The sequence below is a fragment of the Pleurodeles waltl genome, chromosome 3_1 (genome assembly GCF_031143425.1).
Source record: "Pleurodeles waltl isolate 20211129_DDA chromosome 3_1, aPleWal1.hap1.20221129, whole genome shotgun sequence".
Classification (NCBI taxonomy): Eukaryota; Metazoa; Chordata; class Amphibia; order Caudata; family Salamandridae; genus Pleurodeles; species Pleurodeles waltl.
Window position 1 is genome coordinate 1,778,917,615 of NC_090440.1, and position 13,119 is coordinate 1,778,930,733.

General features: G+C 42.6%; 1 protein-coding gene across 5 annotated transcripts in view; it reads left to right on the forward strand.

The window, feature by feature from the left end:
- The window catches only part of LOC138285624 (peroxisomal bifunctional enzyme-like), a 184,704-nt gene that overhangs the window by 35,876 nt on the left and 135,709 nt on the right, over nt 1-13,119 (forward strand). For 4 of the 5 annotated variants that reach the window (XM_069225808.1, XM_069225806.1, XM_069225809.1 and 1 more), the window contains exon 3: nt 6,177-6,280. The exons of the other annotated variant lie outside the window; for it this stretch is intronic. In XM_069225808.1, coding sequence (XP_069081909.1) covers nt 6,177-6,280 — 104 coding nt within the window. The remainder of the gene's footprint in view (nt 1-6,176; nt 6,281-13,119) is intronic. 5 annotated transcript variants of the gene reach the window in all.

Sequence of the window (13,119 nt, forward strand, 5' to 3'; positions counted from 1 at the left end):
GGCACAAGGATGCTATTCTGAGGCAGTGAGTTTTGTGTGTTGGACTTCGGTGGAGTTCACTTCCTGTCATTTGCCTGATAGGGACCACTGGGTTACGTCATGTTCCCTCAGGAAGATCATCTGCTGATTCTTGAGTGCAGCATGGTCATGGACCCAGGCTTTCTATCCTCCATGGTCTAGGTGAAGTGCTACATTCTGATTAGTAGTAAGTGCACAGGCAAATTGTATATGCAGCAAATGTATATAATAACATGCAGATTTGCTTCGCTGTCATCAATCTTCATCTGATGCTGTAACTGGGACTTACTGCAGGCAACTGCCCAGGTAGCTCTTTTAGTACAAACAAAGCTGTTAGAGCACCATTGTCATTTTCTAAGAATTATCTGGCTTTCTCAATGACTGTATGGGAGACTTGAAATGGACGACTGCTGGCCTAAGTACACCCACTTCCAATAACCCGTAGTTAGTGATGAAAATCTCCATGTGCCTTTCTAGCATTTGATAGTGTTTCATGTAGACTGGCTCAGAAGGCGCTGTACAAACAATAGGCTCTACTTCAGATTTTCAACCAACATTTTCTCAGGTTTCTTAAGCTGTATACTCCATATACCAAAAAAACTAATTGTTCCCCTTCAGTGACTCACTTTCTCCATTGGTAAGTCCATGTTCGCAATTACTTATTCCATCACCTCAGCTATTACACAGTGTCTGTAAAAGGTCCCTTTACCAACATACATTTTGATTTTTAGCAGTTTTAGCTTCAGTTTTAGCCCTCCATCCCTATAGTCATTAATAATAACCCTTTTCCTGTACAGTTACCTCTACTCCAATCCCCCAAAATGACATTACCTTGACTATTATTCTGATAAACTGTGAGATTGTCTATCTGACCTCCTGTCACTGAGGCATACCTCTTACAATGCTCTAGCCCCCAGATTTGACTTGGCCTTAAATATGGACGTAGGACAGCCCAACCACCTTTACTCCTTTATGACCATCTCAGTGGACTCAGTTGCGGTATGTACAAATGCTCTTAAATTTTCTTGCCTTTCCTGTTCTGTTGCTGCTGCTATGCCTTCCCTTTTCCCAGCAAAAAGCTGCTGGGGTTTCCATCTTTTCCCTTTTCTAACCCTACCTTCAATAAGTCGAATCACATTTGGTAAAGGGTGACCTCTGTGGCTTGCTCTTTCCCCTCTCCCTTTTATTGGGCTTAACAGGATATGCCACTTTAGATGCACCCTGCATCCAGTCCCTCCAATTAGGCTAGCAACAGCACCATGTCTCCCATCCCTTGCCACTTGGCAAGTACTAGCAGAGCTATCGTGCCTCTTCATTTGTGGAGGCACATTCATATTCAAGCCTGCAAGCCTTATGTCAAAGGTTCCATCTTGAGCCCCCGAACATTTTGACTATGCATGGTTGGCCGCATTTTCAGCTCTTGGAGCAGAACATTTGCTCTAGCTGTGGTGCACTATGATCTTCAATTTTATTCAAAATCAATGGTGGTTGGATGGAGTACAGTTAGTACATCTGAAGTCTATTGTAATGGCGACTGCTGATGTTACCCAGTTGTCCCCCATTGCCATCCATACCTCAACTTCCTCATCCCAGTGCCACTCTGTCACTGTCAGAGACCAGTTCATCCCATGTACCAATATAACATTCCTCTTTGAGCACTAGCATCACCTTGTGCAGCTGATGAAAGTTTGGACTTGTGCCACCCTTGCTGCGAAAGGCCATGCATTTTGATTCCATCTGGCACCATTTGATGCTGTACTTTCTACCATCCCATTCATTATGAGTTACTTCTCCTAGAGTGCAGTTAGCTCTCCCAACAACTTTCTTATCTCACTGTTTTTGGCCAAAATATTGTCTTGTGTCTTTTGGAGCAGCAAGAAAAAGCTACCCCACTTCTCATGCTGCCTTCTGTATTAAGGATCCTCAATAATCAACCACATCCAATGATGGCATTGTGAGTTAATATTGGCAGTAGTAAGTTAGAGATAGCATGATTGTACCTCTAAGCATCTAAAGCATTAAAAGCAAGATGGAAGAAGAAAGGAGGCCTTATATCCCTTTCACCTGATAGTTACTTGTACCTCAGCAAACTTGCTAGGGACATCTCGTGACTATGTACAGGACAGCGGCTTTTCTTCACAAGTACGTGCTGGGAGATTCATTTACATGTCCTGAACTACCCTCTTTAATGCCAATAATTAACTTCAGGTTCCACAGAGATGTCTGGATTACGTCATTATCATATTGTGTAACCGCTGTTTGTCTCAGGCTTCCGGAGTCCGTAGCTAAACATTTTATTTGTCCTACATTCCCAATGAAGTACTCACCCTAATCCAACTTTTAACTATCATACAAGAAGGTTGTAGTACACCACAACATTTTGGCAACTCACATGGCTAAACATGCTTTTGTACTTGTTCAGAGGTTATGCAGACCCTTGTCGCCTGGTGCCTGTGTTGGTCTCTTGGACACACATATACTCATTATACCTAACATGACTGATTAATTCTTTGCAGTATGTTGTCTTTTGCAAACTAATCCCTTAATACTGTACATGCTGCAGAAATCTTTCAATCATTTAATTCTGCCTCAGGTGCGGTGGGAGGCTGGTTCCACAGTGCAAAGTAACCATCAGAGTGCAGTTGGGTTACTCTACGTTTACTGCTCTGTCTTGTCTTTTGGAACTATTTCTTGCACTTGTTCCAGGGGTTTTTCAAGTCCACTAGCAGTCGTTTCCTATAGGCAAGTAGAAACTCAAAATGTAATCTCTGGCATTAGGGACAGGATTTGCTTGATTGGTTAAATCCTCGCAAATGCATCAGTAGTCCTCCATAATGTTTATGTTCACCATAAGATTCCGCGCTGAAGGACTTTAACCCCTTCTGTGCCTTGGACGAGGTGACCTCGTCCAAGGCTACAGTTCCCATGTGCCTTGAACGAGGTCACCTCGTCCAAGGCACACAGGAACTTGGGGAGCGCTAGCACGCCCCCCCTGTGCACCCTCCTCCCCCCCAAGGCAGGGATGGAAGGGGAAGACCTTCCCCTTCCACCCTGACCCCCCCCACCCACCCCCTGTGACGTCAGCGCCCGAGCGCATGCTGATTTGTCACAGGGGCCTCCCCCATTGCGCTGGAAGCTCTGCTGAAATGTATTTCCTTCCCTTTGAAGTCTCTCCCAGGGTTTCAAAAGCTGGATTGCTTGCAATCCGGCTTTTGAAACCCCACTAGACACCAGGGATTTTTTTTTTCCTTTCAGAAATTGACATAAGGGAGTGACCCCTTGGGCAAGGGTCGCTCCCGGGGGGGGGGGGTATTATTTCAGGCCATTTCTGCCCCTCCTGGGGGCAGAAACCTCTAGGCGGCAGGGCAATTTTTTTTGTGTGTTTTTTTTTTAGGTGGGGAGCGACCCCTTAGGCAAGGCAAGGGTCGCTCCCCTAGGGGGCAAATTATATTTAGCCCATTATTTTGATGAGGCAAATCTGCCCCCAAGGGGGGCAGAAACCATTAGACACCAGGGAGTTTTTTCTTTGCACGAATTTCACGCAAGGGGAGCGACCCCTTAGGCAAGGGTCGCTCTCTGGAGGGGGGGAATTATTTTAGGCCATTTCTGCCCCCCCTGGGGGCAGAAACCTCTAGGCGGCAGGGCAATTTTTTTTGTGTGTTTTTTTTTTTGTTTGTTTGTATTTTTAGAGGTGGGGAGCGACCCATTAGGCAAGGGTCGCTCCCCTGGGGGGCAAATTGTATTTAGACCATTTCTGCCCCCCTTGGGGGCAGATTGGCCGATTTTAGGTCAATCTGCCCCCAAGGGGGCAGAAACCACTAGGCACCGGGGATTTGTTTTTTGGCGCCAATGTCACGCAGGGGGAGCGACCCTGTAGGCAAGGGTTGCTCCCGGGCAGGGGGGGGGTTGGGGGGGGGGTGGGGGTTCAAATTTATTTTAGGGCATTTGATGCCCCCCCCCCCCCGGGCCCGGCTGAGCTGCAGGCCAAAATCCACAGGTAGGCACTTTGCAAAAAACACCTCTGTTGTCTGTGAAAAAATATGTTGTGTCCACGTTGTGTTTTGGGCCATTTCCTTTCGTGGGCGCTAGGCCTACCCACACAAGTGAGGTATCATTTTTATCGGGAGACTTGGGGGAACGCTCGGTGGAAGGAAATTTGTGCCTCCTTTCAGATTCCAGAACTTTCTGCCACAGAAATGTGAGGAACATGTGTTTTTTTAGCCAAATTTTGAGGTTTGCAAAGGATTCTGGGTAACAGAACCTGGTCAGAGCCCCACAAGTCACCCCATCTTGGATTCCCCTAGGTCTCTAGTTTTCAGAAATGCACAGGTTTGGTAGGTTTCCCTAGGTGCCGGCTGAGCTAGAGGCCAAAATCTACAGGTAGGCACTTTGCAAAAAACACCTCTGTTTTCTTTAAAAAAATTGGATGTGTCCACGTTGCGCTTTGGGGCGTTTCCTGTCGCGGGCACTATGCCTACCTACACAAGTGGGGTATCATTTTTATCGGGAGACTTGGGGGAACATAGATTAGCAAAACAAGTGTTATTGCCCCTTGTCTTTCTCTACATTTTTTCCTTCCAAATATAGGAGAGTGTGTAAAAAAGACATCTATTTGAGAAATGCCTGTAATTCACATGCTAGTATGGTCACCCCAGAATTCAGAGATGTGCAAATAACCACTGCTCCTCAACACCTTATCTTGTGCCCTTTTTGGAAATACAAAGGTTTTCTTGATAGCTATTTTTTACTCTTTATATTTCAGCAAATGAATTGCTGTATACCCGGTATAGAATGAAAATGCACTGCAGGGTGCAGCTCATTTATTGGCTCTGGGTACCTAGGGTTCTTGATGAACCTACAAGCCCTATATATCCCCGCAACCAGAGGAGTCCAGCAGACGTAACGGTATATTGCTTTCGATAATCTGACATTCCAGGGAAAAGTTACAGAGTAAAACGTAGAGAAAAATTGATGTTTTTTTCACCTCAATTTCAATATTTTTCATTTTCAGTTGTTATTTTCTGTAGGAAACCCTTGTAGGATCTACACAAATGACCCCTTGCTGAATTCAGCATTTTGTCTACTTTTCAGAAATGTTTAGGTTTCTGGGATCCAGCATTGGTTTCATGCCCATTTCTGTCACTGACTGGAAGGAGTCTGAAAGCACAAAGAATTGCAAAAATGGGGTATGTCCCAGTAAAATGCCAAAATTGTGTTGAGAAATTGGGTTTTCTGAATCAAGTCTGCCTGTTCCTGAAAGCTGGGAAGCTGCTGAGTTTAGCACCGCAAACCCTTTGTTGATGCCATTTTCAGGTTGAAAACCACAAGCCTTCTTCTGCAGCCACTTTTTCCCATTTTTTTGAAAAAAACGAAATTTTCACTGTATTTTGGCTAATTTCTTGGCCTCCTTCAGGGGAACCCACAAAGTCTGGGTACCTCTAGAATCCCTACGATGTTGGAAAAAAAGGACGCAAATTTGGCTTGGTTAGCTTATGTGGACAAAAAGTTATGAGGGCCTAAGCGCGAACTGCCCCAAATAGGCAAAAAAAGGCTTGGCACAGGAGGGGGAAAAGGCCTGGCAGCGAAGGGGTTAAGTATGGCACTAGCAATGTCTCCTTAGAAATTCAAGACTATGGACGAAATTATATTACCTATGTTTTTCTGTTAGGTTTATGTTACCATCCATTTCTACATCAGACCCTATATATTTAGAAACAGTGCATGTAAAATATCTGTTAATGAACTGGTGGATGAAAGAGTAAAGTGTGATTCTGGACTGTTTGGGTCTTTTTTCAAATGCACCAGAATGTGTTACTCATAATAGTTTCTAGACTACTAATGCTCACATTTCTGTGGAGGCTGGCTTTAAATACTCTGACAATTCTTTAAAATATTTTGCCAAATCGTTTGCCATTACAACTAGGCAGATGACCCTACAGCAATATATATACAAAGTGGGTTTCCTTTTACATTTCTGTTATGTAGAAGTGGATATGTTCTTAATAATATTCCAGCCACTATAATTCAATAACTTGGCTGTCTTTACGAAATAATCATGTCACTATTTTGCAGAGGTTGCAAGTGATGCTGCCAGGGTCAGAATGAAAATATCCTTGACTAGATTAAATTTTTTATTTTGTATTTTTTTTGTTTATTAGTCAACAGGCTGTGGAATCTATTTTGAAAGTGCTGAAGGAAGTACAGTTCGACCCTGCTGTAAAAGCTATTGTCATCTGTGGAGAAAATGGCAAGTTCAGCGCAGGTAAACATGCATAACAAGCACTTTCAAAATATTTTTTTGAATTTAATTTGTTTTATGGATTGTTTTTGTGTAGCACAGTGACAGTCTGTGGTCGCTTGTAAACACCCTTAGAGTGGAGTTGTAAAGGAATTGCAGAAGAGTAAACAACAGTGATAAAATAAAGTCATGTAGTGAAGACAAAATCTCAGGAGACAGGCAGGCTCAAGACATGAGGAAGTGGTGCAACTTTACACGTTTGACAAAGTTGTATTGTGAACAAAAAGATCTAGGAAGCAATTTCGAAAGGAAGAAACAACAAGAATAGAATGAACTTAAAAGCATTTATATCTTATGAGGTGAGCGGCAAATACAGGAGTCAGGTCAGTTGGTAAGACAATAGAAATTTAGTGAGGAAGGATGGTACTTCAAATGAAGAGACTTGTGCATCAGGCAAAATGTTTTTAGTTCAGTTGTTTGCTTTAGTCGAAGCTAAGGAAATGTCATCGAGCAGCAGTGATGTTATCAGTGCGAATATACGTCGGAACAACGCATGCTGGATCCACGCATGCCTGAACAACGTGGTCGGAACAACGACCGTGTTGTTACCACTAATGCCTTTAACAAGAATGCCTTAACAACGATTTTTTGTTGTAAAGGCATGCCTAGTAAAGGCACGCGTGGAACGTCATGCATGGTTCGAGCATGCAACCCCTCTGACCCCCCCAGCCCTAAAACCCAAAACTACCTGACACCCCTGCCCCTAAAACCTAAACTACCCCAACCCCGGCCCTAAAACTAACCCAACCCCTAAAACTAACTCAGCCCTCACCCCCCTAAAACTACCCCGACACCCCAGCCTGCCCCTAAAAACTAAAATTGCCCCTACCCCCACCACGCCCCTAAAACTACAGTGACCCCAGCCCCTAAAACTACCCAACCCCACCCCTAAAACCTAAACTCCTGCAACCCCCACCCCACCCCTAAAATCAACCGACCTCCCACCCCTAAAAACTAAAATTACCCCCGCCCTTAAAACTACTGCGATACCCCACGCCATAAACCTAAAACTACCTGACCCCCCCGCCCCTAAAAACTAAAACTACCCTGACTCCTCCACCCTTGTCCCTAAAACTACTGCGACCCCCTCCTTCCCCTGCCCCTAAAACCACCCCCACCCCCTGCCATTGAAACCTAAAATTACCCCCACCCTCCCCTAAAAAACGAAAACTATCCCAACCCCACCCCATCCTTAAAAAGTAAAACTACCCCTAGAACTACCCCCAACCCTACCCCAGCCCCACTTATCTGACTGCGTCCTCTCCGATCCTGAGTCTGTTTTCCTCTGCCTTAACCATGCATGTTCGTTGTTCATGACATGCATGGTTAAGGCAGAGAACAACAGAGTTGTTGTTCACGAAAGCGTTGTTCTGCTTTCGTGGACAACGCACCTTGTTGTTCTTGAGTCGTTGTTTAGGCTGTTTTCCCATCAGTGCATTTCAGTCCGAGGAAGAGGTGGTGCAGCATGGTGATAACCTTAGCAGCAATGGCCCACCTATGTGTACCATCAGAGTAGTTTATTCTGGTGATCACTGCCAGTTAAAGAGTTATGTTAAGAGGCAGGCCTTGCAGCTGCATGGTTTGTTGTAGGACACTTTGGTGGTACAGTATGTTTATAGCAGTGATGCTCACTTTGGAGATCAGTGAGAGATTGAAGTCCGGTACAAAAGCCTAGGCTGCACTTATTTTGAGAGAGTGTTGATGAGCCCAGAGAAGGAGGTCAGTTGAATGGAAGCTGAGCCACAAAGGAGAATCATGATCTTAGTGGAGTTGAGAAGAAGCTAATTTAAATGCATCAAGTTTTGGATGCTATCAAGATAATCTCTGTTTTTTTTAATGGTTACCAAGATCCCTTGAGGCTTTGGGTTAAATTTGGTTTGCGTCGGTATACACATGACATCTTAAATTATAGCTCTTGAAGGTGTTTTCAGGTAGGACTATTTAGATGTTAAAGAGGGTTGTAAAGACATAGGAATCTTAGGGGGACACCACAGGTAATGATAGTCAACTGAGATAGGAAGAAGGCCAGTTTAATGTGGTGTATTCTGTTTGCTAGGAATGCGGAAAACCATATAGCTACCAGGGTAGTTGCAACAGTAAAAGAGAGGTCGGTCTAAGAATATACTATGTTAATTTGTATCAAAATACTGCTGAGAGATCCAGGAGGATCGCAGGATTGGCTTGACCTATCTTGATCGAGAGCGGGTATTGATGATCGTGTTCTTAGTTGATCAGCATTGACAGAATCAGGTTTGAAAGGCACTTGGGATGTTTTGCTTTCCCAAGTGATTGGGCAGCTGTACAATTAGTGTGGATTTATGCATTTTTGCTAGGCATGGCCACCTATAACTAACAAATAATTTTGGAACTAAACTGACCTTCAGAATTGTGGTCATCATGGCATGTTTTAGCAGGTGAGGGACTTGTTCTAGCTGTAAAGATACATTGATATATTTGGAGATGGGGGAGTGGGAAGGAGGGGCAGCAGAATTGTGAAATTAGGTGACATTGGTGCTTCAGACCATTTACAGGTGCTGTCTGCTTTAATGCATTGACAATTATGCCTACATCCTACTCTAAAACATGACAGAATTCAATTCATTAATTGGCTCTTCAACTTATTTTTCTTTTTGGCGCCAAAGGGGAAAGCAAGGTGGCAGTAATGTTCACTGGTAGGGTAGCCATTTTTTCAAAGTATGTCGTGAAGAAATCGCATGGTCTCTGAGAGGAAGGAAAAGGTGGAGAGATTATCAGTTCTTTGTAGGCCTTAAAAGGCTTGTTAGATGACTTCTGGAATGGTGGTTTGAAAGGAAGTTGATTTCATCAAAGAAGTGCATGTTTCTAACACATGTGGATGATGAGGCAAGCCATATGCTAAAAAAAGTCCATCTTTCCAGGCATCTGCGTTGTGGGATATAGACACATATCATTTGAGACTCATTTGTTTAATGTTGCGGACTACTATGTCGAGGACACATTCCTTTTTTTTCCATATTAAAGTAATTTTTCAGGTACTCAAAAATGAGCTGATATATCTGGCTGTAACCACTTCTTTTCGAAGGGCCATTCAGCCACAATGCATACAAATCCATATTACTTGTTTTCTTATTGTTTATGTTCTGGAACCACCACTTTGACTTCTCTCTTCAAAGTGGTTGAATCTGCAGTTTTCCCTCAGCAACTCCAAGTTTCTAAACATCAAAGTGAAACAATGAAATGGTGTGTTCCCTCATTCGCCTTCCTTTCTTGGGTCTCCAGAGATCTAAGAGAGGCCAGTTACTAAGGCATGAGACCTAAAGAAGGTGTTGGAATGCAAGGGTTGTTCTGGCACAGTCTGCTACTGTCTTCACAGTCTGCATAGACCAGTGAGTGAATTACTCAATATGCTAGGAGCTTCTGGGGCCTAAGTGGGGAGAGGGAGGAAAGGGTAAGAGGATAGTGATGGTTGGTGTTCAGACACCCAAAATGTTTAAGAAATATTTGAGTAGGGAAGGGGTTTTAAAAAGCTAGTTCCACACTTTGGACCTGATTTAGATATTGGCCGATGGGTTACTCTATCACAACGATGAGGGATATCCTGTCCACAGAAATCTAAATCCCATAGGAAATAATGGGATTTAGATTTCTGCGGACAGAATATCCCTCACAGTTGTGATGGAGTCAGCTTTCGACCAATATCTAATTCAGGCCCCTAGTTTGGAACTAACTGCGATGCATAAGTAGTCAAACTGGGAACATTTTCTAATTGGCTATTATCATCCAATTGAGCCACTATTATTATCTATAAGGCGAACAAAAGTATCTAGTACAGCTTTAACTGAAAGATGTTAGCCACGCAGTGGTGTTTTCCTCTTAGTTGTGTTTCCTGATCAGAACTCGTGCGCTGAATTCATAAAGGGCACAACTAGTAACATAAGTTCACGGATCTAATCATGCCACACAAATGTGCAAATGTATACATGCAGAGGAGCTGATTTTAATTTGCTAACATAGCATAAAATTATAGATGATTAAAAAGTGAATAATGGATGTTTTTCACCTTTGGGTTCTGAGTGATGTCATAGACAATTTCAGTTTAGCACTTAGTTTCTATTTGATATCACGCAGAACCCCACAATTGAAAAACGTCCCAGTTATTCAATATTGCCCATATAAATGTATATGCAATTACATTGACATGGAGACCCTAATATTCTATTACGGGGGCTCAAATCAAATTATCGGACGGGTAACACTCTACACTCTGGGGGAGTGCGTGGGTCAAAAGATACTATACTTGCAGTGAACCAATGTGGGAAGTGTTCTGATATCATGCCTGAGTAACAAACGTTTAATTGTTATTGTGCGTTACATCACTTAACAGTATGATGCCACAAGGGTAAGTAACAGGGTGTGTACGGGGTATAATTAGCTGACAGCTATACAAGTATTTTACTTTAGTTTTTCCATACGTTTCCAAAGATATGTTTTTTGCTACCATAAAAAAGAGAAAATGATAGGCTATATTCAGGCACCAGGCCCATATTATGTAATGGCCTCACTGTCCCTGTTTGCACCATAGTGCAACTATATACAGGTGCGCTGGTAGCAAATGGGGACAGAGCACCTTATTACAAGCAGTGCTCTGCCCTGAGGGCTGCTGCAAACTCATGTCTGCCATGGGGTCAGTTCATTAGTGAAAGACAGAGTAGGTGCTTGAAGCAGGCTCTCCATCCTTCTCTGTGGAGTGGACTGCCGGTACTTCAAATGGGGGTACAGGGATTCTACTGTAGGCAGGTGCATTGAGTGACTGTATTAGCCTGCTGTGGGATGTTTTGAGGTTACTGGCACCCCTTTTCACCTTGAGGGGGTACACTGACAGCATATTTTTTTCAAGCATATTTTATTGGCATTTTGTGATAGACATTTTGTGATAGACAACAAAGAGAAAACATGGTAAGCACCATCTCATATAATGAGAATATTTTCAATTTTTTTTAATTAGGCCATGAGCCAGGACCCCAAATTTAGGCTATTGGTACCACTTTGGGGGGAGGGTTTTCGTCTGACATGAATAAGTCTTGTGCAAGGTATGGATGCCTAGAGATGGAAATTATGTGATAGCAAGACATGACTCTTTACCTTTTGTCTGATGTTATTGAATTAGCAACAATAGCTGAAAAAAAATAATGGTTTTGATATTTTGATAAATAGCACACAAATTCATAATATGTGGAAAAATACATCTACGTTCACCAGATGAATCAAATTCAATATAATTTACAAATAATTATGATTATTAATTGTAATAATAACAACATAATCCTTAAAATATTAACAATAAAACTTCATTATATTCCTCATATATTGATATAGATTATATGCATAATTTTCACTTACAGTTTCCAATAATAATAGTTGTTAGATCTTACATAGGCAATGTATGTCATGAGTGAACATAAACACAATTTTATCATTCACATTTGTCATCATCGTCATCTTCTGAATAGGTGTCCTTATTCTCTACATCTGTTTGGTTTTCACAGGTGGGAAGTTTGCACATAGCAGTGCTCTGGAGGTCATTTAGACAGCAGACACATGTTGGCAGTCTGCAGTCCCTAATGGAGTTGCAAGTTAGTAGATCTAAGACAGCCTGAGGTGCTGGTGGCCCCTCCATTCAGTCCACTACTAGTTGCTCTGCTCCTTTGTGTGTTCCAATTTCCACCCTCTGGCAGTTGGACTAGGTGTCTGTGAATGATTCAGAAGACATTTCTTGCTTATAGCAGCTTGATAATTTGCACGTTCTGCATGTTTCTTCAAACTGTCCCTGAAAGGTGGAAGTTGATGACTGTCTAACTCACCCTTCTTTGCGCATAATAGATGATATCTCAAGTCTTTTATGTGATGAACTGAAAATTTCAGTGCATACGGTAAGCACGAGAATAGCTCCAATTTTTCCATTAGTTCCTCAGAGAGAACCCATTTGTCTCCGAGCTGCAAAAATGTTTCCTGTGTATCAGACAGGATTTTGAATGCAGCTACTTTTCCTTTTCCCTGCAAATGTGCTTTCTGTGTCACATCTGGTAAATGTGTGGCGACCTATAATAGCTCAACAAACGTTCTCACCAAGAGTTGAACCTATTTTCCCAATGTCAAGGACTTGCATATGTATTTTAGTACCACATTTCAGAAACAATTTAGCCATGATTCTGTCATGGAATCCCAAACACATAATAATCTCATCGGTGTCATCTGAGCTTATCATTACTGCCTCATAACCCTCATTAGCAGCCTGTGAAGCATGCAGCAACAACCAACCATCTGCTTCTTCGTGTGTACTGTTTACATTAGGCACTTTGTTGCTTCCTTCAGATGTGGTTTTTGTAGCATTTATCGTCACTGTTCGCGAACAGTGTTTTATTCTCAAAGTTTACAAACAGCTCTGGTTTCCTCCATTCGTTAACAAGAAATGCAGTGAGAGTTGTTTTATTCCTTATTTGACTTAGGAATTTCTTCCACTGTCTGACAATCTGGGTAGGTGAGATGCTGTGTAACTGGTGCCCAAATTCTTCCCCTCTGATTGTCCTTTTGCTGTTCTTAATAGACGTCTCATTGTTCGTATCAAACACAACATCAATTCTTCGACTCCTATTTCCTTCCCACAAAGCCATGGACAAGACAAACATAGCCACCTCACCAAAGTTTGATTCCTCTCCTTTTGCTCTTTGACCAAGAACCATATCATTAATAATAAGCATGGCTGAATTTCTAGGTATTTCCTTAGCAAGGGTAACGTTTTTCTGCAAGTATGCTGCTAAACACAC